The 27536-nt window shown below is 31.5% G+C and overlaps 1 protein-coding gene across 1 annotated transcript in view; it reads left to right on the top strand.

The window, feature by feature from the left end:
- Positions 1–27536, top strand: part of LOC134722350 (hemicentin-1-like) — a 76091-nt gene that overhangs the window by 9324 nt on the left and 39231 nt on the right. The window contains exons 3-10 of the mRNA XM_063585965.1: positions 332–649; positions 2049–2381; positions 5674–5937; positions 9081–9362; positions 14631–14942; positions 15623–15748; positions 16365–16395; positions 16819–16895. Coding sequence (XP_063442035.1) covers positions 332–649; positions 2049–2381; positions 5674–5937; positions 9081–9362; positions 14631–14942; positions 15623–15748; positions 16365–16395; positions 16819–16895 — 1743 coding nt within the window. The remainder of the gene's footprint in view (positions 1–331; positions 650–2048; positions 2382–5673; positions 5938–9080; positions 9363–14630; positions 14943–15622; positions 15749–16364; positions 16396–16818; positions 16896–27536) is intronic.

The raw sequence follows: 27536 nt of genomic DNA, 5'->3' as shown, positions 1-27536 counted from the left end.
CCGCGAAATCACAATGACCAATCAGGTACGTAATTTTGACTAAGAACGTTTTGAATATTCGTGAACTAAATATAAAAAGTAAAGTGTAGATTTGAATAAGAATAATAATGTTCCTTTATGAAAATTCAAGAGCTAAACGTTGATAATAAATACAATTAATTTGAGGTACTTTAAAAATATTTTTACAATTATTTAATAGACGTACTTAAAAATGACACTACTACACTATGCTGCATATCAATGTGATAAATTTAAGTAAACAACAACTGTTACAGGAAATGTTCTGATTATTTATGTTTCCCCTAATGTACATGTACATTTCTTTCAACAGTCGTCAAATTATCAACATATCCAAGTACTGCAGTTGAAGGAAAAGATTACAGTTTCATATGCTCTTATGTAAACAGTTTCATAGAATTTCGAACAGATGAAAGTACAATCTGTGTCATTATAGGAATTAACGCTAATGGTACCTGTAACATATCTGGGAGTTACAACAGAAAATTTACGTACAGCTGTGATTCGTCAACGTATAATGTAACCATACCTGGGCTGTTTTTGACAGAAAGCTTACATGGAACTAAATGGGAATGTTTAAATGTCTTCGATAATTCCCAAAGGTCCGGCAAAAAACAATTATATGTAAATAGTAAGTACTTATTTGTAATATATGGATATTTTTGTCAACACATTTACCATGTATACAGCAGTATACACGACCATCTATTGCATTAAGTCACTTTCAACTTATGTTTATAGCATTTCTTTAAGGGGGTTCCAAACCCTAGACAAAATAGGGTGTTCAAACTATATGTCCCCATTCAAATGTATTGATAGTCCAAAAAAATTGGGGGAGGAGGATTTTAACACCCGCCCCCTCCTCTGGATCTGCCAATGAATCGATATCGACGGTTGATGTTGTTTTTGTTGCTACACGTATAGTAAAAAGTGCATATTGATATTGCTGAAATATTGTCGATATCGTCGATATCTAATTTACATCGAATCTCCGACTTATCTTAAAACAAATTTGTTTAAACGTTTCTTTTTCACACCTACAGATTGAAACAGCTCTTATTTCAGCCCATGTTTAGTTTTGGAACAGCTCTCATTTCAGCACATGTTTAGGTTTGAAGCAGCTCTCCTGTCAGCACATGCTTAGTTTGTTATTGTGTTAGAACTGGTGTAAGTTGATGATCTTCTTAAAATTGTGTTTCTGGTATTCTTTAGCTAAACATTAGTGTGCTAGTCCGAAATGGTTTTAAAACACACTTAAAGCGTTTTTAGACATTTGCTTTTTTTTATATGATTTCCTAGAAATGTGTATTCAGACACACTGGGGGACAAGAAACATGTGTCGGTTAAATGGATGTTGGAATACTGAGGTGTCGGATCAGACAGGTTACACTGTTATAATCTTAAACACGTTTAGAACTTGACATGAAATACAATATTACTAATTTCTAAGCAACATTTTAAAATATGTTTCTGATATTTTAAATGTTGCTGCGGAATCGATTTGATATATTTTGTATTTATGCAAATGCTACACCACCGTCCTAAAATTAAGGAAAGGTTTAGTATTCAAATATATTGATCACACCGCCAAATCGATATATCCTCAGTATAATTATTAAAATAATCACAAACATTTTGATTTATATATGAAGGATGAAGAAAATTTAGATAAATCAGATAGAAACCGACGACAATTCAATAAAAGTTTGTTTCATATGGTCTTATGTAAACAGTTTAATATAATTTCGAACAGATGACAGAACAGTCAGTGTCATTATAGGAATAAACGATGATGGTACCTGTAAGATATCTGGGAGTGACAACACAAACTTTATGTATACGTCAACATATAATGTAACCATGCCAGGGCTGTTTTTGACAGAAAGTTTACATGTGCAACCGATAGTCGTTAAATAATTTTAAAGTGTAGATCATGTACATTTGTACTCCATTGTACTTTTAACAGACAAAGCATTGGTTAACTGCATGTAAAGTCGAACACCATAATCGTTTTAATTTATAAATTTTAGCTCCAATCACTTCAGTCACACTGTCAAATCCAGCGGCAGATGAAAATCCAGTAAAAGTAATCAATGGTCAAAAGATAATTTTTACATGCAGAACAAATGCCGGTCGACCATCCGCTAAAATACAATGGTATCTCGCAAGTGTTAACATCACATCATCTGCTTCAAGTCAGACTGAAGTATGTGCTACAGATTGTTCTGATGATAAATTTGTATCGTCAAGCCAGCAAATATACAAAGGGCAGAAGGATGACAGCGACAAAATAATTGTTTGTACTGCATTAAATATACAGGGCCATGGTGTTAAGTCATCGAATAAAACAATTGATGTATTGTGTAAGTATTTTTAAATATATTCTAGGGATTAATTTTGAAGATTAATGTACAACGCCTACGGTATACATTTATTTTCATGATTATGTTTTCAATATCAAAAGCACATGCCATTGGGTAGAGCAGAAAAAGGATATGTTTGCATGTGTTTTGTTTACATTTTACATGAAAACGACAATGGTTTTTCGTAGGGTTCGTGATTGTTTCTTTTTGTCGTTTGCCGTTTATATCAAAGCATCGTTGGTATGTCATGTATGTCTTCGACGAATGAGTTTAAAAGTCTATTTAAAAAAAACTGCCTCTCTTTTTAAAGTTGTTGTGTTGAAATGGTAGTAAGGAACTTAGAGAGACATACACATTAAATGTATTCTTAATCCTTCGTCAATGTGTTTTCAATAGCGTAAAAAGTAAAATCACCTAAATACTGAACTTAGAGGAAAATCAATTCGGAAAGTCAATAATCACATGGCACAAGCAAATAACAAGACGCATCAAAAACGAATGGACATATGGTCATATTTAAAATTAAATGCGCAAAATGTTAATCTCATCTTGATGTTATTTAGTGAATTTATCATAAAAATAGCCATAAAATCTATTTGTGACATCCGGGCCATACATTTTCATTGTCAACATTATTTCCGATTTTTAATATCTTCTGGACAATACTGCTTCAGAGACGATAAGCAACATTCACCATGCTTGCTACTCTTGTTTTAAACAAAATGTATTTCTGCAGAAAAAAAAACACGTAATGGTTAATTATTCAAATGCTTATTTTTAGTTTTGTATCTCTATATATTATACTCCGCCTATATCTAGATTTACTCCTTGAACTGTATATTGTGTGTATAAATGGTATATTATGCTCTATATATATATATATATGAATATTGTCAATTCGATAATTTAATGACTGTGTAAATCCAATAAGCTGTATTTGCTTACGAAAATAAAATAATGGTATTGACTGTTTGTGATATATTTAAAATTATCTAGTTTTATACATGAAGCTGCACTAAAAAACTTGCCCACTTACCAATCGTTTCCATGTCGGAAAGAACAAATCTTTTCTGATGCAAATATGCAGGTCTTACAGTGTTGGGCTACATTTCAGTCCAACAGAAGTTGTTTTTTGTGAAGTGTAGACTTTTTGACTTTTTTGTTTTAAACGAACGTAATCTATGTCTTACTGGTAAATAATTCAGCCAGGGATTCGTTACCATAAATTACTGAAAACCTTTACTAAATTTGTCCATAGATATGAAGATTTGGTTTTGAGTTTGCTTATACCTTTAGAAAACTTATTTCAAACGGAATAGCACATCCTCGTTTTACGAATATGATGTTAACCGTGACAAGAAATTTAGAAACGATCCTAATAAACTTATCGCTCTTTTAAATAAACTTAATCTAAAAGGTTACCAATTGAACACTATAATAAGATCAATAATTATTGTTTTTCTTGGTATACATATTGATTTAGTTATCAGCAAATTGAACTAAATATTACTGGTATGTTATATAAATACATGTATTCACATTCATGGATCTACAATCTGTCGATACCTGTATCTTTGCATTGCATGAATGTCATGTTTTTTCTCTAATTGTTTATGACGTCTTCACACTTAATCCATTGGATGTTTGATGTGTACAGGTTGAAAATTAAGTCTTAGATGCATGACTTTTTTATTAGTTGTTTATGACTTTCGAACTAGCTGTCAGTTAACTGCGAGTACTCTCAGATCTGTACCTAGTGACTTTTTGTTGTAAGAAGTACCCGGCCACGTCCAATTGTTGTTTTGTCCATCTGATGAGTTGAGCCTTTGCCGACTGATTTTGATAGTTCGTTCTTATATTGTACTGTTATACCACTAACCCAGGTTAGGTGGAAGGTTGAGATCCCGCTTACATGTCAAACCCCGCCACTTTATTTTGATTGTATGTGCCTGTCCGAAGTCGAAGGCATGTAATTCAGTGGTTGTGTTATGTTTATGTGTTAAGTATTTGTTTTTTGTTAATTTTTTGTACAAAAAAAATGCTGTTAGTCTTCTTGTTTTAATTGTTAACGGTTGTTTTATAGTTGACTATGCGGTATTGGCTTTGCTCATTGTTGAAGACCGCACTGTGAACTATATATTTCTGTGTCATTTTGGTCTCTGCTGGAGAGTTGTCTCGTTGCACCATCCGGAATTAGTCTAGGTATCCGTCATTCAATTATAAACAAAATCATTTGTTGTATTGCTAGCTGAAAAAAATACCTTTTAAAAAAAAAAGACAGGAAACGAAAAAAGTAGAATATCAAAAACATAGAACTCCCAGGAAATTTGAAAACGGCAAGTCCATAATCAAATGACAATATCTAAAAGCGCAAACAACATATCACACGAATTGATAACAACTTTCATATTCCTGACACGGTACAGTAATTTTCTTATATATATATATGTAACAGTCGAATACAATTGGTTATTTATTTGCAAAATAACCAGTATTGTATTTAAAGTTGATTTACAATTTAGTCGTGTTGAGTTAATTAATGGTAAATATATAATGTAAACGTTGATAAGAATCCATACTTTTGATTTACTGAAAGCAATCGCCATTGCATTCCAAACTCAAATTTAATTTCTTAATAAACCAACTTTCATATCTGTGCGTTTGAAAAACAAACGGTATTCTCTATATCAATGTTATTATACAAGTTGAATGATTTTGTTATTGTAAATGGTATAAAAAGCGTCCGTCATGTGCACACTTTGAGTACTAGGTGTTGCATTAAATGTGTTAATCATCGCTTTTAACATCCTGGTACCTCTGACAGCTAATTGTACTCCAATAAAAAATAAATAAAAATAAAGTAGCATTTCATTCTTAAAAATAAACGAATCTTTTTCAAACAAGAACATCTGACATGTTGTTCAATTTGATCATACAGTTTCATACTAAGTCAAGTACTGGAATGCATAATATACAAAACGTTATATGTTAAGGGCAAAATATAAGGTTACTTGTGTTTATTCTTCAATTTTCAGATACCTTATATTTCTTAAAGTTGCAATGTTGTTCTTTCCTATCTTTAATTCAAATCAACATGATAATGTATTTTGTCTGTTACGATACTGTGTGTGTTATGTTAAAATTACATAGTTGTTACGAAATTCAAAAGTTTAAATAGAAAGTAAATAGTGCATTCCTCAAAATGAAAATTCTATTTTCAATATAACCTGTGTTGTCAATGTAACTTTGTTTTCATTCTAAACAATGGAGATATATATGTATATATTTTCAGATTTCCCAAATATCCACATGAAACCGATATATAATCCATATAATGTATACCAGAACCAGCAAGATGTAGTCTTAATATGTGAAATTGACGATGCGAACCCTTCAGAAGCTGTCACGTACAAATGGAATAGTCCAAGTCGTACGGTAAACACTCAAAATCTTACCATACCAACTGTAACCAAATTACACAATGGCCAGTACTCGTGTACTGCCACAAATATAGCTGGCACGTCCAATAAAGCAACAAAACAGTTAAATGTGCATTGTAAGTCGTAAAATACTTAAAAGGTTAAGACGTTATTGTTATAAGGTTTACAGCACACACACACAAAATATGATACTTAAGTGATTTTCAAAATCAAGGTTAGTGCTATACTGGTAAGCGTTACCCATTTGAGAACATGATACAAAAAACAGTACAGTTAAATCAATAGATTAAGATAACCTTTAGATATAGTAGAAGAGCATGATTATGAACTCAAAGTAACGAAACAAACGTTTTGATTTTTTGACAGATTACAGCACGACACGTTTTTATCGTTATTTTGTTTTTATAAAGAACATTGTAAATGGTTAAAATCATCTGTCTTTAAAAAGTAAGTTATAATACAAAGCAGTACCCATAGTCAATAAGAAACACATATGATGCGTGCGTTTTAGGCCGTGTTCACACCAAACGCCATGTACAGTAAACATGTTTACAATTTGTTTAATGTAATGGACATTGGTTTCACATTAAATTTGTTCACATCAATACACCTGGTTTAATTACCTGTACATAAGATTTGTTCACACTTGTAAACTATATTTCATTTAAATGTTCATTACGTAGAACCGAATTTAAAGTTTTCGGACAACTTTTCTAGCAGTAAGGGAACGACCATTTGACTTCAAAAAGGAGGGATGGAAATATTCTGATCCCCAATTTGATAAAAAAAATAATATGGTCAAACAGATGATAAAAAAATGGGTTCTGAATCAAGAGTTTCCCCATACATTATAGTGTTCAATATTGAAAAAAAGTATTTGATCACCAGCATCGAAAAAAAACGGATTAAAAACGTACACGCGAAAAATAACAAAAACCTGTAACATTTAGACAACAATTTCTGTAAAGATCTATACTAATAATTATCAAAAAATATCAATTTTACTCAAAAATAGTTTCCTCCTTAAATATATTCACGGTAAAACTAATGTCCTAAATGCCTAGTTTTGTGTACACTAAACCTTCACAAGGCCTACATTGACTATCGACTGTGTGTAGATAAAACATGATTTAAACTACATGTAAACATTGAGTTTTATCATTGGGAACGCAGTTGTGTTTAGTTTACGTGTGAGTTACACTAACACAACACAGAATTTAGGTCAATGTGAAAACGGCCTTAGAAGAACATATCAGTACGTTTAGACTTAAACTAATCCCATTATATATACATAATTTTGTATAGAGCAGATAAACACCTAGACAATTTGTTATAGTTGTCTGTCCTTTCAACGTATTTAGTTGGGAGTCATGGTTTTGCTTGTTTTTATTGGACTTTGTTTAAAAGTTTCAGTTTTGTAATATTGACATGAAGTTCCTGTGCATAGTTTTTTTCGATGTGTTTTGTTACAAATATTAAAGAATAAATAAATAAAACTATTTTCTGAAATGATGAAAAAAAATCACAAAAATACTGAACTCCTAGGAAAATCAAATCAGAAAGTCCCTAATCACATGGCAAAACACGTAAAAAACAAATGGACAACAACTGTCATATTCCTGACTTGGAACAGGCATTTTCAAATGTAGAAAATGGTGGATTAAACCTGGTTTTATAGTGTTAAACCTCTCACTTTGTACGACAGTCTCATATAATTCCGTTTTAGGAAGTACACCACTAATTCATGGTCCCATTGCTTTCTATGTTAAATTCCTCCGTTTCAAGCAGGCACACCTCTTTTATTTTAAGTTCAAATAAAGTGGCAATCATTGCATATCAAAGCAACACTTTATGGTGTCTTGTACTGAAAAAATCAACATACCTTGCATGGCATATAAGAAAGAACTGGTTCCCGGAACTTCAGATGTACCCAAACAGGTACTTCAGATCTGACAAACAGACAAAATGAACCCTCTTTTTAAAATTTGGTGCAGTTTTTTTAATATTCAAAACTAAAAGTCCAAAAGTGTTCTACAATGATCAACAGTCCTTCAGCTTTCATTTGATACCAAAAATACCTGAATATTCTACATATTTTGAAAGTTACACTTGTGCGAAGGAACTATTTTGTGTTAAATATGTACTACTTTCTGGTATGTGCTTTCTGGCCGGGCCTTAATTAGTGGTGTTACACCTTTATTTGTAATGATGCGTGAACTAAACATATATAATAAATAAGATAGTCAAAATATGGGTACCGCAGTCATCACCGTGTTACAATTTTAAAGAAACAATTTCACGTATCTGATGTCACATATGTTACATATTTTTTTCGTTCAATGTTTATACAAACAATTTTGAAATTTCACATGGGCAATGTTATCATACAGGTTTAATATAAAAATCAAAAGTTTGTAAGAATACATTTTAGAAAAAGACTGAGATTTCAAATAGTCCAAACGTTCTATAGAATTTATAAGGATCCACAAATGGTTCATTTCACCATGTCATCATGTATTATTTGTGAAGTTGATACAGGATATTTATCAACAAGGTTTTGGTACCTTCCAATGATGTTTTTCAGGAAAAGGACTAGACGTTCTTTGACATACCCGTGCTTCATCAACTTTCTGCTCAAGCGCTAAATGTGCTTAAAGGGTGAACATTTTTTCTTTAATTTTCATTACTTTTGTTTTGCCCCGTTTTGTGCGAGAAAATTTCTTTTCTAAAAAATATTGATTCTCAGCAAATGATTGGTAGAAATTTGATGATGACGTGAAATGTTTTTAGTTTCTCCAGAAATTCACTACTGTAATGTCATAAAAGAGACCACCTTCTCATCTGACGTCACATATAAAGGACACACGCGTTCGGAAAACTTTGAATTGATGGATACACTTTGTTCTTAAAATCATATAATAAACATACTTGCATACTGTTTCTCATGTATAACGATATTGCCCCACTCTCAACACTTGATTTATACTTACTTTAAAACATCGACAAGCCTCGAACATAAAAATGGTAAAGTTCAATTTTCTCAAGATGAACAAAGATCGTTCCACACTTGATGCAGTGTTTGATTCTATAGTTGTCAAATTCGAAAGAAAATATCGATTTAATTTCACATATTTTACACTTTTCATAGAATTTTGAAAAAATACACGAACTGCTATAAAACAATGTTAAACGGTGTAAACCACATTTTTGCGTTTTTACCCTGAGTATGCATATATAAAGTATGAACTCTGATATACAGATGGTCCAATGATATCAAATATTTCCAACCAGCACGATATTACAGAGGGGAACAACCTGATAGTGTCGCCTATAGTTGATGCAAATCCAGTGCCCAAGTTTGTATGGTGGACAAAACAGAATGATGCAAACTTCAGATATGAACACTTCGTCCTTATAATAAACAACATAAACAGAAAGTCAAGTGGAAACTACTCGTGTTACGTAATGAACACACTGTCACCTTCAGGGATGTCGGAAATAAACATAACAGCTCAACAGACGTTCTCCGTAAACGTAGTATGTAAGTAAAAGTATGGTGTCGTTAGTGAACATTTTGAAACACTTTTTAGGATAATAATACTGTGGATTCATTACAGCTAGTTGTATAACAAACTTAGCGGATTTTGTGGGTATAGGTGAACCACGAAATCAAATTTGTCATGAATGAAATATTTGCAACATAAGAAAATGCCTGTACCAAGTCAGGATTATGATAGTAGTTATCTAAAGTATTTGTTTGAAAATTTGCCATTTGAATAGGGACTTTCCGTTTTGATTTTTCCTCGGAGTTCAGAATTTTTTATTATTACTTTTTTCTATATGATTCATCGGATACTTCAGCAAAACTACGAAATAAGATATCAAAGAGCATGCAAGACTTCCCTTATCTAACTTAATCCACGAAAATTGGTACCCATGAAAATAATAAAGTCCACAGTAATTTTTTTTCGAATTCAAGGGATCATAACTTAGAAATTTCATACCGGAGGAATTGATCTATGACTGTTTGAAGTCCAGGAGAAAATATAATGCATACTTCGGACAAATATTTTATAATGTGTGATATGACTTTAAATCTTGCTTTTTGCTAGACGGACACCCTGAGATTTGTCATACCGGGTCATAATTAGTGTTCTGTGTACCTTTGGTAACTTTTGATTTTGGATGACTTTGGGTTAATCTTTGTAACGTGTTATTCCTCCTTCAATTGTATTAAAGCACAAGCACACTTTGTTTAAAACAATCAATTAACATGTTTAAATGATATTTTGTAAATAAGTCCATGGGCATGATGAATGTAATATAAAGTTGTTGTAGTGATCTTATACATTTTTTTAATAAGTTAATCTGCGGGAAAACACTTATAAAATTAAACCCTTGATTTTATTGAGATCGTCGCATATGATTCATAAAACATGAATTAGAATAACCATATAAGAATAATTTTTAATATGAAGTATTGTCCATTTGACTTCTATATATTTGCAAAAAAAAATTCTTAAAAGTTCATTTTTATTATTATTATTAAAAATTAATAATTTTTTTCTTGATGTATATTAATATATGATACATACGAACTCTGACTATTAATTTCATAATTTTTTGTCGATAAATAAAAAAAGTTTCCCATTAGGTCTCTATGTTAATTATATTTTTTGAAGTGTTGATTACCTGATGGAGTAAGTATAAGTGGTGTAACGGCCTTCCAACCAAAACAAAAACAACATACATGTGCTTTTAAAGTCTGTTTATTTGTACCATGTGACTTTGTATAGTTGAATATAAAGATGACCTGTACTGACCAACAAACAAAATAAGATTTCATGTCATGTGATTGCTTCCTAGATGTGCATTTTGCACATTAATGAATACCTTAATGTATATTAACTTTAGTCTGTTTTTTAATAAAACACTTTTCAGAGCCTCTTTGTCTTTTTATGTAACTCACCATGCTAAAAGCATGAAAAGTTTGTGTATAGTTAATAGTCAGCTTATATAATGATATAAAATCAATAATCTGAAGTGATGATTATTTTCATTGGTGTCCTTTAATATTTAAATTGATAAAGTCACATGGTACAAATAAACAAACTTTAAAAGCACATGCATGTTGTTTTTGTTTTGGTTGGAAGGCCGTTACACTACTTATACTTACTCCATCAGGTAATCAACACTTCAAAAAATAAAATTAACATAAGGACCTAATGGGAAACTTTTTTATCTATTGACCCAAAATTATGAAATTTATAGTCAGAGTTGGTATGTATTATATATCAACACACATCAAGAAAAAAATGATTAATTTTTAAAAATGAATTTTTAAGAATTTTTTTCTGCAAATATATAGAAGACAAATGGACAATAAGAAGATTGAAAGAAATTCGTTTTTTGTGTTTTGCCGTGGTATTGTTTGTGTATATTTTTACTTTTGAGTTTGACATGTTTAATTATCCCATTGGTATATTTAGCCTCTCTGTTTATAGTTTTATAATTCTTATATGAATTTGCATATTTACGAATACAAGAATTGGATTGGTCAACTAGAATTTTACTTACGGTTCACGCTTCGATAAACCATGTTACCGAAACTACTTTCGTAACCTTCATTGGATCTCCTCATGCGAGGTAGAAATGAATACAGGGATCCCGGGATTTTCAGCAGATTAAGATTAAGAAACAAATACACCACAACTGCTTCTATTTAGTCGAAAACCAGGTTGAAATAGAACAAAAAAATCGAAGCTCTTTGTTAGAGAAGGCGATAAATGCTTACTGTAATGTTTACTATAGTGACAAAAAATTTAAAAGTTAATAGAAACAAACTCAATTACGAAGTGTTTTTATTTTAAAAACACCATTTGCATAAGTTTTCAATTTATCTAGTACAAAGTTATGTAGAACAATAAGATATCAAATCGACGACATGGATATCTTTCAAGTTGGATGTAGAAAATGCATAACCTCCGAGTTTTTATTTTTTTTTTACCACGGACGGAAAACGTATAAATTTATTAGTTTAGCAATTTTCGTGTGTGCCCTTCCATTATGTGACTCAAGACAAAATTCCAAAAAAATGGTTACAATTGTGTCGAAAAGAAAATATCGAGTGCACCTTTTTATGTTAGGGCGTGTTTGAGTTGAATATTTTGTCTTGATATCGTCCAAAGCTAGACTATCTCATACATCGTCTCGCTTCAGATTCTATCATTTTTATATATCAAAGCTACAGGTTGACTTTTTTACATAAAAAAAATCACAGTACTTAAAGATGAAATATATGGGTCAAGTGAAATACCTATCTAATGAATCACAAAAACAGAGTAGGTGTGTTCGAATAGCTATTTTCTTCCTGAAAGTACTTGACGACAGTCTTTTAAGTTGGATGAGGAAAATGCATATCTTTGATAAATTATGATTTTTCGTGTGTGATAACTAAGGGTTTATTATCTTCAACCACTAAAAAAAATCTATAATAGTCTGGCCCTCCGCGAAATATTTAATTAGATTTTTTTTAAATGTTTATGAATTTTCGAAAATTCCACCTGACAACCGATCGGACAATACTTTAAGTTGAATCAATGCAGACAAGATTATCAACTGATGCTTATTAGCTAGTTGATACATTTGTCCTTTAAAATACAACTGACAGATAAGGTTCGTAAAAGTGCAATGTGGATAAATGTTACCAAGAGCAAAATTGGCCACGCGTCATCCCTACTATGGCTTCCATTTCTACGATTGTGAAAATAAACTGGCGTAATAGGTAGATAATTTTGACGAATTAGAACCCTGACTGTATTTAAGAATGTTAAGAAATAACTCCTTCATGTCAGGCTCTATGCTCATTTTAAAATAAGTAGGTATTATATTTGTCGATATTTTACACTGAGCGTTAGCGATAGTCAAATATAATGCATACCCATGTTAAAATGAGCAAAGAGCATGATATGAAGGAATTATTTCGATTCTTATAGGACAAATACAGTGTTTTTATAGGCCGAAGCGTACGAAATTACCGACACATGTTTGATTGTTACCGTTTACTCATCAAGAAGTCTGTGCATTGCAGTTCATATTTCATAGTTTAAAAACTACGAGCTGGTTAAATATATGTTGTTTCATAAATATATATAATAAAAGTTTATGTTACCTGCTTAAATGTATATATTTTAAAGGATAACGATGGAAATAAGGTTCATATAAACAGTTCGTGGGCATTTGTCAAACATTTTTTGTGCTCATTAGACCAGGCTTTGTTTACAAAGTGTAATACGGACATCATATTATAATCTTATACATATATATATACATAAAAGCTTTGAAATTGTATAAAATTTAAATTTGAATAAATTTCCACGAAATTTATGAATAGTTTGGTGAATTTACGTCCTGGAAAATACGATGTTGTACGAATGAAAACTTTCAATGAAAAGAATATTTCGTTACTTGTACGCTTTAAATTTGAAAATAATTCATTCAATGTAGTTTTTAGGTAGGTGTTATTTCATTTTAGATTTTGATGCATTTATCGAACATTTATGCATTCATGAACAGGGTTGGCAAGAACCCGGGTTTATAGAGTATTGCCCTGCCCAGTGGGAAATACTGGGAAAACCCGGGGTTTACTGGGTTTTAGTGGGTAATACTGGGCAATACTAGGTAATTTCAAATACTGGTCTGAATTTTATAGAGTATTCAGTGATCAAACACAAATGTTATACATTTAAGATATATATAACCTTTTTTGTTTATTTGGATTGGTAAAACTGTAAGTAAAAGCAAAATTTGTTGTTTTTTTTTAATTAATATAACTCCGATTAAGGATTAACTATTACATGTAAGAAAAATCATATTTAAAAATGACTATTTACTGTCATCAATTAGAAAGTAATTATTAAGATTAGAATGTAGATATGTTTATGTAACACTAATCAGCCCTTTCAATTCTATAAGTGTTAATGGCATGACCACTTAGGGTGTTTATTTAGCAATATGAATGTATAACATTAATTTTAAATTAACAATTCACTAAAAAATTGCAATGTTTACTTTTCTTTCAAAGTATGGATTAATATTGAAACAATGAATGGTATTTAACAAGGTTTCCTTAAATGTGCAAATCTTGTATTCTGTCTACATAGAAGGGAATGAAATTAAATTTTTCATTATTTTAGAAATGAATGTCAATGGTTATTTGTATAAAAAGTATATATTTAGCTGTAATACTATGAAACTACACCAAGATTTTACTATTTTGTGTTAAAATAAGCTTAAAAAATCATATTGCCCAGTAATGCCCAGTATTCCCCATTTCTGAGAGTATTGCCCAGCCCTGGAAAACCCGGCCCGGGAATTCCTGGGCAGGTAATCCTTTGCCAACCCTGTTCATGAAGATCAATATTTAGACACGACATGTCAGTTGTGCATTTGATGAAAGTTATAGTAGCCATTACACTCACAACAATGTTAATTAAAAATCGTGCATGCATGGCTTGAGAATTTTAAGGATTAAACATTTTTTTCTAGGTTTTGTTGATGTGTAATCCGGGGCTCTTACTTACAAACTTAACATAAAAGTCTTCGGATTTTTATTCAGTTAGGAAATTTTTTGCCTCGGTTTATACATCAATTACCAATAGAAAAATGTGTTTAATCCTATGTTTTATAAATGAAAGAAGTATTACTCCTATTGTTTTTCCCCTGTTCGTTTTATGAAATTATTATTTTCCCAAAAAATGTTCACAATTACCTTTGTTAAAAATCTAAAAATATACTGCATTTTTTTTAGTTAAACCTTTTTTAGACAGCACTAAACCATATTCTCCTGGACATGTTACTGCAACAATAAACAGCACTCTTCGATTAACATTAACAGTAAATGCTTACCCGGTACCATTTATAGAATGGACATTCAGGGCGGATAAGGACTGGAATACCTGCAATTTTGTAACTATAATGTCCAACACAATTAGCAATGAATTCGGCACTTCCTCATCAGTATTGATCAACAATATCAACAGCAATAACTTCGGCGACTATGTTTTTACAGCTAGAAATACAGCTGGCGTTTTCTCTCGAAGATTTGTTGTAATGGAAGAAGGTGAGTGTGAATTCAAAACGTTTTTCTAAAAATGTTTAAACTACAGATTATAGCAATTCTTAAGCCTGTTCTTAGATTAATTATTAATACGAGGGATGGAGTTATAACATACAAATGTGGGTACAAACGTTTGATTGCGTATAGAACAACACCACTTCATTCGTTTATCGCTTTTCGCTAAATTCTTTTCATTTATCTTATGTCTCCGATACATTTTTAAGAATATGATTGGTTAAAAGCAACCGCGTAGTTAAGTTGTATATTCCTATGGGATAAGTAGGTGGGGTATATTTCATTACACAGTTAGTAATGAAGTAACGTGTCCTTACAAAGAACAACACGGTGTTGAAGACAAATCTGAAAGGTTTCAACATTCGACGAAATTGATGATAAGCGATTGAAATATTTTTTTAGGCTGAACCCTTTTCAAAAGGGTTACCTGTCGTTCAAGGATAAGGTGTAAGCATAGTTTTCGAGCATGTCTACTGTTAAGTATGACTACATGCGATATTTACCCACTTTCCGTACATATGATACACATGTTGTTTTTTTTTCTCTTTTATTAGTTTTCTTTATCTTTTGTAATATGACTAATTAAACACGTAGATTTTCTACTTTATTAACATCTTTAGAATTAACCAAAGAAATGTATACAGTATTGATCATTTAAATTTTGGTAGCATTGTTAAGACAAGAGATGTTCGCAAGCACAAAAGGGAATACTGGCATGTTTTTGGCAGGCATAGTAACCTTGGTCGTCGGTTTGTTGAGCCTTACGTCATCAGTTATTTTTGTTGTCCGGAACAGTAAGTTAATTTCCCATAAATGTTAATATCTAGAATAGCAATAGAAAATAGAAGATCAGTGAACATATGTAGACGAAACGCATGTCTGGCTCATGTACAAAATTATGTTTTTTTTTAAACGGTTATTAAATGCAATTGCATAAGACAGAACTGTAAGACACAAATTAAGCATGGACCAACCTCATTTTTATTAACAAACATCTTAACTTTTGAACAATTGAAATTATAAACTTCTGTTTTATAGTTCAACAAAACCAATCTTTATACTAATAAAATCCGACCTTAGGATAAACAGCGGTATATATCATGGAAACTGAACAATGAGGATCATATAAAAATCTAGGTAATTCGGAAGGGTGAGCAAATAGTATTACGCACGCCAGTTTAAAAATATCAAATGAGACGGAGCGGTTAACACGGAATACACGGAATTTAAACAAAATCCAACGACTTTTTGCATGGTCACAAAGAATTATTAAGTTTCATCTACAAGACAAAGTATAATTTGTGTTTACTTAAGGTAGATTTATGGTCATTATTCTGGTAAAATAACTGAAACAAAATGTAAACAAAAAGATAAGTTTTAGATATTTAAACACAAACCCTTTTTTTTAAGGACTAAAGAACAAGACAATTGCATCTTCCAAGTATGTATAACAGTACGTCCATTTTATGTTTAAACACAACACACAGGTCAGATACAAATTCACATATTGCTATGTGCTAGTGGTATTCATCATGGAAGACATTGTTGGCGTTAAGAATATATAGTATATGAGTTCAAGTCGTTACTTCAAAAGAAAAGTCCATACACCAAGAGACTAAAGTGTTAGCATTCTATGATATAGAGAAAAGAAGACTGAATAAAAAAAGACTTAGAATGCATACATAATTTGTTAAAAAGGTTATTATAAGTATTGTCTCTAAGTATCACTATAGCAGCGAATAACTACTACAAAATCCATAGAAGTACATTTTGAAGCAACATATGCACGTGTACGATCGGATTCTTTCAAAACAATTTTAAAAATACATAATAATATTATGTAAGTGTATACGTAATATTTCAGAACTGACCAATATAGTGATGTACAAAGAAGCAATCCTGCATTTACAGATCCATATACTACGTTACAGTGTGATATAGGTATGTCAATACTATATACGAACCGACATAACCAAAGATATAATGTACTAGTATGGATAACAGCTATAGTATTCCTGAATTGAAACAGGAAAATTGTTATGTACAAAAAAGTTGAATTGAACCTGGTTCTACAGCTAGCTATCCCCTCACTTGTATGACAGATGAATAAAATTCCATTACATTGATAACAATGTGTGAACAAAACAAACATAACATACAAGGTAAAAATGTCAAAACGGGGTACAGTAGTCAACGTTGTGTTTTAATCTTAATCACTTTAAAACAAACAGTTAGGTGACAAAGAAACACAAAAAGGCATATATTCGAAGCACATTGGTAAAAACAAAAGGCAATGATAAAAAAAATAAACATAGCACAATACCATAATGACGGGATATATAAGTACTGAGCCATGTTAAATATCACTCAGACAGACTTAACAGCAAAAGTAATATCAAAAAGACAAACAAAGAACAGAATGGCAATAGTTGGATGATGAACAACATTCAATACCTATAATTTACTTCAAGACCATCATGTATTATTCATTAGGTTGATACGGAATATTTATCTATAAGGTCTTTGTACCTTCTGACGGAATAATTATCTATAAGATCTTTGTACCTTCTGACGGAATATTTATCTTTAAGGTCTTTGTACCTTCTGATGAACTTTTTTACGAAAAAGGACGAGACGTTCTTTGACAAATCACGGGTTCATCTACTTTCTACTCAGACACTGTTGACGTTTTACAAAGTCTGAATAGCAGCTGCAAGCTATTGAATATAGAAAAGTAGTAACATATATACGCACTATGCAGGTAAAATTAGTATGTTGCTACTGAGAAGGAGAAAATTAAATCGTCTCGTTTTTTTCATAGATTCTGGTACTGACATGACCGCATATGTCAAATTGAGATACAAATCTATAATTCAGACAGAGGAAGCCGTGTCTGTTGATTCTTTAATTTTTAGGTCTGGAATGTATTAACGGAATCCAATCAAAACAATCAAAACGATCTGTTTTTGAAATTCTTAAAAGAGAACGTACAATCAGTTTTTTTTTTTAATATTTTCGTTTAATTGCTTTACCTGGAAATTTTATTTTCAGGAACAAGAGCACATCAAGAGCAAATGTATGTAAATATACACTGATTTTTTTTGTAACAAACTGATACCAAAATACAAATAAACTGATTTATATCTTGATTTTCATGTAGAAAATGTCAACCAGTGTCCATCGAGAAAAAAAAATCAAACACAACTAACTTGATCCTTGTTAAACAGATGTTGATAACAAAGAAGACAAATATTAGCTATTTCACGTGGTGAATTTGTAGTTATCGCTTCTAAAGCTTTTCCGTCAAAGAAAATCATGACCAGGGACTATTGTTTCAATTTCCCTCGGGTATGCAATATCCGAATTAGACTTTTCACCGATTTTTAGCCATTAGCAGCATAATGGGTGCAACCACATTTTCAGTATGTGCTTGCTTTTCGTGTCACCTCAGCTTTCCCAGGGTTTTCAGTGCAGTGCTAGTCGATATAGTTTGTTTTCGTATTTTATGTCATTGAGTTTTCAGTTTCTATTGAACGAGTATCAAACAAAAACGTTTGATATGCAATTAATTGTGAAGAACTAGCATCAACTAAATAAATATAAAAAGAAAACACGATAAGATAATAGCATTAATGGATCCAAAGCACAAGTAAATTGAGACAAAAGACGTTGGTATATCAAACGAATCAAAGGAACAGCCTTTTGTTTATCATCAACTTATTTTGACGATTAGATGGTTGTTTTCAACAGAAGTTGTTTTTTGTTCGACAATACTGACTGTTCTAAAAAATGGTAACAGTTTAATTATGCAAATCTAGCTCTAATGTATACTATCAGCGCTAGCTATATAACGATAGCATGTAATTATGATTTAACGTTTTTGTAATACTCGAACAGGTCTAGATGTACACTTACGGAATTGAAATAATGTTGAAATATTAAAAAAATGTATAACTTATAAAAAAGAAGATGTGGTATGATTGCCAATGTGACAACTATCCACAAAAGACCAAAATGACACAAACATTAACAATTATAGGTCACCGTACGGCCTTCAACAATCAGCAAAGCCCATACCGCATAAAGTCAGCTATAAAAGGCCCCGATAAAACAATGTAAAACAATTCAAACGAGAAAACTAACGGCCTTATTTATGTAAAAAAAAATGAACAAATAACAAACATGTAACACATAAACAAACGACAACCACTGAATTACAGGCTCCGTACTTGGGATAGCCACATACATAAATAATGTGGCGGGGTTAAACATGTTAGCGGGATCCCAACCCTCCCCCTAACCTGGGACAGTGGTATAACAGTACAACATGAGAACAAACTATAAAAATCAGTTGAAAAAGGCTTAACTAATCAGATAGACAAAAAAACAAGTGGACGTGGCCGGGTACTTATACATCCCGACACAAAAAAACTCAATGAACAGATCTGAGAGTACTCGCAGTTATCTGACAGCTAGTTCAAAGCCATTATCAACTAATAGAAAAATCATGCCTCTAAGACTGAGCAATCAATCCGTACACATCTCTTACACATTTTACGGAATAATAATCTTTTCTGTATACGTTATTAAAAATAACATGCTTGATTTAGGTCAAAAAGGAATTAACAATTTAACCAAACTTGTCCATAATAATCATAAGGACATCTAGTTTTAAAACATTTCCGATTGCCAGCGAACCAAGATGTCCGACATGGCTGGAAATAGTCCAAAGGGTAAAATGCAGTTTTTGGTTCATATCTCTAAAACCAAAGCATTAAGAGCAAATCTGACATGGTGTAAAATTGTGTATCAAGTCAAGATATGTCTGCACTGAAATTTTCAGATGAACCGGACAACTCGCTGTTAGGTTATTCTATACCGTAAGTTTTCATTCTATGCGGTGAGATGGCTTTTTTGTTAACCAATCATAAACTTTCTTACAAAGAATTATCCAAATATGAGATACAAAAATGACTGGACCGATCACACCAAGCTAAAAACTTTTTTTAATTTCTCAAGAAGTACGCGTATATGTTACTTTATTGCAGTTTTCATGGCATGTTTTTGCAAGCATTACAGTTCTTTTTTTCGTGTTTTTTTTCTAATAAATGATGAAATCTTATTACATTCTAAATTTGAGAAATGAAAAAAAAATAACCATTTTTCATTTGGACCTGTCATTCGTCTACATAATAGTGTAACACATATTTAGATCATACTTTGTCAGAAAGTGTTTGATTGCTTGCAAAAAGTGCAAAACTTACGGTGAAAAATTAAAAACTTACGCGTAGGTTTTTCATACCGTATGAAGTACGAATCAACGCGTTAGTTTTATAACCAACGCATTGAAAGTGATGACGAAAGCGTTGAAAATGATAATTAAGGCGTTATAATTGAAAACCAAAGCGCTAGAATAACAAACCAACGCGTTGAAAGTGAAAACCAACGCATTGAAAATTTCTTATATACTGAGTATACCGCCAATGACACAAACGGTCACTCATACAAAACAGACATTGAACGCATATTTTTCAAAGGTTTCTTATTATTGCAAGACAGGTATTCCTTTGCTCCCGGTAGTGCCATATATTGTTTAAATTGACTATGATTTCGACAATTAGCATCATATCTTCTTGGGCTTTCGTACTTTAAAATTAATATAGTGTTAATGGTTGGTGTTGATACGTACCAAATAGACAATGAAGTTGCTTTTTATATGTCTTGTTTTTATTTACACGTAATAACATTAATTGTATCAACCTATCATTTTCTTTCAGTACTAACACTTATGAAGAATGTGGTATAATTCCGGAGGCACAGGCAAACAGTTCAAAAGACAACATGGAGTCCGGTGAGAAAAACTAGTACTTAGATGACGATACCTTTGGTTTATGAACACACGAAATGCACACTATAACTGTTGCCTATGTCTCTGTGACCATAGTTTTGCTAGTCGAATATCAGTGCTATGAATTGCTAATTTCTAGCAAAAATGAGTTAACTAATTTGTGTTTACTTCAACATTGTAGACCACGAATTATTCAATAATAGTTTTACCAAGACTCATAAATAGTCAATATAGGAAAAGTGTGTTAACAAAATTATAAGCTATATCTTAATATATTAGAATTGTTAATCAAACATAAAACAGATTTCAAAAGCTCTGTTATCAATGACTATGAAAAACTTACAACATACTCTTTTTCGTAAGATTTGTTTGTGAAAGAGTTGATGACAGGTACGCGAACATAATCGTTCTCAGTGCTTTTTTAAGGCTTTCAATTTAATCATAAATAAGTAAAACCATACAATCGACAAAAAGCACAATACGATCAATAGAAAAAAACAATACTCCAAATACCTTTTTTCAGAACCAAGTCAATCTCAACAACATGGGTATGTATATTGTAAACTGTTTATTGTGTTTTTGATATTCGAAAACAATATGTTTCGATAAATTATTGTAGATAGGTATTATGATCGTAATCATGTATGGTAACTGTGATTTCAAGGTGAAGTGAACCAGTAATAAAAAGTCTAAGAAACAAACAAGAAAAATGAAAGATTGGATAAGGAGTGAATCACAAAAAAACACCTGAACCTCGGGAAATACTTGGACACAACATAACATAAATATAGAAATATAAAGGATTACGTTCATAGAACATCATGACACACTCGCACTATCACGCATCTATGTTTAGTATACATTTAAGTCCGGATAACAATCATTTGTATTAAACCATTTATCTTACAGTGAATATGTGTACAAATAATACTCTTTGTCATTTCTATGTTTTGTGAATAGTGCAATTAGCAATGATAGTATTGGTAATTTTTGGTGTTCATTGTGAATGTGCATAAATAAAGCTTGAGATTTTCATTTGCTTCTTGTTTAAATAGTGACGAAAATAGGTTCAACTTGCAAGTTTTATGTTTCAAATACATGCATATTATTTTCTACCAGTGTTAATACATACGAGGAATATGGAAAAAGAATTGAAGCACATGCCTATGATACCTTAAACAAATAAAGCCAGGTGAGAAAAACAAAATACTTATGCTCTTTAAGGTTTTATGTTCTCAAAACTTTTACATTTTCGGATGTTCAAACTTTTGTTACACTACGGTTACAGGTTAGGGTGAAGTTTGGCGCCGGTTAAAACGTTCAAAACCACTGTAATTTTATGCACATGTACTTTCACATATAATGGTTTATTTTTGACACATTGTGATTTGGATGGATGGTTGTCTCATTGGCACTCACACAACATCTTCTTATTTTTATTTTGATCTTGGTTATTAGAGAAACACATGCAGATTCAATATTGAGAAAGATCAGATCCGTATTGTAGTTAAAAGAAAAAGACAAACAACTCAAACGAAATAACAATGCAATTTATGAAAGACAAATATGATAGAAATTAACTAGGTCAACAACAATCACTTCATTCCAGGCTTTTGATTAAGAAGAGACGATCATGAATGTGACGGGACTAATCTTTTTGTTAGCGCCTATGCAATAAACTATGTAGCAGAGATTGTAGATGGCTAAAACTTGAAAGAATTTTTACACTCTAAATTCGTTGATTGTCATAAAAACTCTAGTCCTTAGATGGTGTAAATTTCCCACTAACACTATTCACCATTCGACAGGCACCATACAACATACAACCTGTGCCAGTACACCATACACGTTACAAATTTTCACCATACACCTACACGTTACATCATAATGCACTTTAATTTCAGAGAAAGCGTGCGACTACAAAAAAATGTTTCTTAATTCAAAAAACAAATCTGCATACTATATTGGAAATTAATGTATAAAATTAAAAAAATCAGTTCCCATAGTTTTAAATTTCGTACACCATTGATTTACACCGTTTGCGATCACACGTCACACCATTCCCCTAACATAATACACCATACACCTTCTATCTTTGCACCATATACCATACATCATTACATTATACACATTTTTTTGATGAAGTTAACAACATCAAGGAGCTGTACTAAATTATTGAGAAACAGAAGAAAAAAGCCACCGAAGTGCACCAAAAACACATATAGTATACACCCTACTTCTCGGATACTGATCAAGAGGTCCAAGAAAATCATATACTAGTTGTTGTTTGTGTGTGTTTTACATTAAAGAAGAAACACAAGTTTTTCATAATTTTAATTCTCTACTATTTATTATAATTGGTGTATGCATTCAGTGTAAGTAGTTTTAGAATACTTAATTTTATCTAGTCACATATCATATATGATGCAAAATGTTATATTTTCAGCCCAAGAAGACATCGAAAAAAGTAGCAGGTGTTTGAAATTTTAAGATCTACATATCTTATAAATTGAATTGAGTTTTTTGTATAAATGCTTCTTACAATATATATGACAATTTTGTTAACCTACGATTCTGCTGAACAATGTATATTTGAAATCTTAAAACATCGTGTCAATATGAATATAAATGTTTAGTCGCCATAATAACCTGAACCTAATAACTCTTGTTTGTCACTCTACCCTTTCTAATTCCATCATATAGTACTGTTTTGTGTTACATAATACGAGTTGATATGTTATGGATCATCTAAACCCACAATATTCGCTTCCATTTGTATCAAAGTAATCCATTAATCTATTATTCAAATATTATTTTGTACTTCTGGGTTGTTTTTGTCTCACACAGTGAATCTCTCAATTTAAAGAGGTGAAATTGATAAATGGATTAATATTCAAGAACATAGCACTACTTTTTTTCCAAAACTGGTCGAAACCAGTAAAACCCTTTCTGTTGACTTTGTATGTAAATTAATAATTTATTATGGTTTTTTTTATAGAGGAATGTATACAGACCTTTTTCAGTTTGATTAAATTGCAATTTGATACTCGCATCTGCCTAACTATTTCTATGCCTTATTATTCATATGACTAGAATCGCCGTGAATCATCAGTACAGCGGATATATGTATTTAGCAAGCCGGCGTGATCGATTTTGACCTTACACGGTAACGAAAATCTTTGTTTTGTTCATATAATATCAATGTGTAATTCAATCGAAACTCAGTTGTTGTTTTAAGAAATGATTTGTTCGTAGATTAATGATTAGAGATGTCTCCTTATTTTTCCAAAACAAGAACGATTACTAAAAACATCTGCAAATACTAGTCAAAGAATTTGGCACTTGTCTCATCCGATATAACTCTATTTTCATTGCAACTCTTTTTTCTGATAGAAGGCCACTGTGTGTGTGTAATATGTACAGCTGTTTCAATAAATGGCATTGAAATCTTTCATGCATATGTTTTATTTTCGATATTGTATTCCGAAAAGAAGCGTTGTGTACGGTGTTTAGCTGACCATATAAATCCGTCTGTACGTTGCATGGTTATGTTGCTGTACACCGTACACAAAAACTAAATTTTCATACTTGTTTATTATCCATAAAGTTTCAAGGAATGAGTTATCACAGGTAGGTTTATAATTGTTACTTATTACTTTTGCCCTGTATTAATTTTTTGTCAGATAACCTGTATATGTCTCGACAATTGTATCGAAATTGACAGTTGTTGTTGACATTCACAACTATTTGCGCATTTGTATGTATACAAGTTAATTGTTCTTATTAGAATATCAAAGTTGTCTTATAAAAAGTAAAAATTCGATGCGAAAGTTCTTTTGGAGCAGGAATTTCAGATGTTGAAAAATGTTGATAGAGTATACAAAGATTTTCATCCCCGCTTGGTTAGAACCTATATCCGCTGTACGATGATACACGGTGAGTATAAAGTTATTGTTGAAATCCCCGAATGCTGGCAAACAGAAATTGTTTCAGGGGTTTTACTGTAAACTCAAACGAAATACAAATTAAAAAAGGTCAATATTGTATTACAAGGAATAAGTCAGCAATTATATAAAAGGATATCATAACTTGCATCACTGATGTAACTAACTATCGTGCTGCGTTTATTTCAAGTATTTTAATACATTTGTTCTGCTATTTAGGGGGAAAGTGTTTTCTTTGGTTACTTTTACCAGGTTCAATCTGATTTTTAAAAGTTTTGTATGGATTTATACAATTCTAACACAGTAATGGACAAAAGGATTACAAACTAAATGGCATGAAGTCACCAAGTTTTTGTCAAATCTGCTTAAAAATATTTCTTTAATCAACATTTCCTTTTTTTCATATTTTCATTTACTGAGCAATGAACACATATTACAAATAGAGCAAAGTAAACAAACATATTCTTCATTTGATCAGAATAGAAACGTTCACTGAGAGCATTTCCATTTACTGTCATAGCAAAAAGGAAACATAGAAATATAAAATATGTATGCTTGAAAGGACGAGGCACATGGGGACATTCACAACTAGTCAATTGATGTATACTTAAAACGGTCAGGCAATGAGGAAAAGATGCATACAAAAACAAAAGAAAAATTTAACTAGACACTACATAGAAAACTAATGACTTAGCAGAAGGTTTCTCACTAACAAAATCTGATGAGTTTTATTATAGAAATGTTTGAGGCTAACTGATTGTCAATCATGCCACATCTCCTACACTTAACATAAAAGGGCATGTCAAAATCACAAGCATGAAAAATATACCGAATTCTAAAAGAACGTTGAAATAGCTAAAACCAAAAATATTAATAAAACAAATATACAGAAATATATTTGTTTACATATTGTTCATTCATTTATAATTACATATAAAGATGAAAACAAACTATGAGAATCACAATAACACGAAACGGAGCGAATTGTAAACTGTAAGATTTTAAAAGGTCTGCCAAATGTTCACTAAACTGAAAAATTGATGTTTGAAGTTGGTTGGGAATCCTTAATTGACAGAAGGACTACGGAAAATAACAGATGTAGTTTCAATTTTGCAACAGCCCCTTGATGTAAACAAAATTTTATTATGAATTATACAAGTGTATTCTATAAATTCAAAAACAAGCATTAAGTTAGATCAAATACATTACACACAAATTAACCAAAACTACTTGCATGATCTGTTACGTAATAACAATATTGATAATGTCAGTTGAGTTATATGATGAACTAAAAAGAGAAATGCAATTGATAAGACGAAACGCTTACAGGTTTATTGTGTGATTTATGAGTTTGTAAACCTCTAAGATTGAAAAATAAACTTTTGAACCATGAGAAATAAAATAATGTTTTCTTCATTTGATATCACATTTAATAGCAATTCAGTGTCCGCTGTTACCGTTAATTTTAGGCTTCTGAATAATACTATCAGTTCTTGTCTTATGTCCGAATATAATTTTTAAATAATAAAAAAAAATGTGAACTAGTTTCAAAGTCACCACAGCGACATTTAGGAGAAGAAACTAAATTTCGTTGGAACAAGTGACAGTTAAAAGAACTACTACTCATCCAGCATGAATAAAGTGGTATACCGCTGTTCGAAACTCATCAGTCGATTCAGAAAAAAATCCTGTTTACAAACTAACACTGAGAGAAACGCATGGAGAACAACGACACAACCGAAACACAACATTAAAATGTAATACACACAGAAACGAATAATAATAAACTGACCGACTTTAGAAACGCAACACTTGATTATTTATGTGTTATTTTTGAATAAATATGTCGCCGTCAAAAGCGATGATTGTCAGAAAGGTCAAGAAATTCTGTCTGTCTGACATGTTTTAAATTTAGGTTCTGTTTTACACCTACTGGAATTGCATTTGTTCAACCCATTTATTGGTTTAGGCAATTATGCGGTTAGAACTTGAGGGCTTTAAAGGTTTTCCTTCAGTCGATTTTTTGGCAATTCAGCTGATGGGAAACAATTATGGCATGATTATGTACTCAATGGCACTCACAATGGCTAATTTGATTAGCTGTTGACGTTGCGGCAGTAAACATGTCTTGCAAATGACGTTGCGTATTCATATTCTGTTGACGTTTCATTATCACTGCACGTTGATCTGTTCATTGATGGCCAGCAACACATCTTGCCTACTTGAATCGTTTTCGGAAGGACATAGACGAGTTTCTGAAGTCATAAAGCATGGTTGCAGCACGTTTATGTTTTTATGTTTGCAGTATTCTTAAGGGGTAATTCTGGTTTTTTTTCTCAGTCTTGTCAAAATGGAGATGCAACATTTTTTAACATTGAATTAAGCGAAGCAAAGGATTGACAGAACTGTTTCACAAAGCAAAAAAACCTGAAACAATCTTTCATGGGTTCAAAATTCCGCTTTCAGAAATTTGTGCGACTTCAAAAATTTGGTATGTTCAATAACCACAGGTAAGTCAGACTTTGATTTTTTTGTCAGAAAAAAGACGTATGATAACCATGAAAAGAAGTTAGAAGAGAATCAAACAAGATTTGGTAAAACAAATCAACAAAATGAGTGTTGCGTTTCTAAAGTCGTTCAGTATAATATATCAATGAACATTTTCCTGATTTTTATAGGATATTTTAAGAAAATAATGGTTGGTTTAACCTGGTTTTTAGGCATGCCAAACCTCCCGCCTTTATGGCAAAGTTAAATATAACATTAAAATGACAATATAGCATGACAAGA

The sequence above is a fragment of the Mytilus trossulus genome, chromosome 6 (assembly GCF_036588685.1).
Source record: "Mytilus trossulus isolate FHL-02 chromosome 6, PNRI_Mtr1.1.1.hap1, whole genome shotgun sequence".
Taxonomy (NCBI): Eukaryota; Metazoa; Mollusca; class Bivalvia; order Mytilida; family Mytilidae; genus Mytilus; species Mytilus trossulus.
The sequence above is the reverse complement of the archived record's forward strand: the minus strand, read 5'-3'. Positions and strand labels throughout refer to the sequence as shown.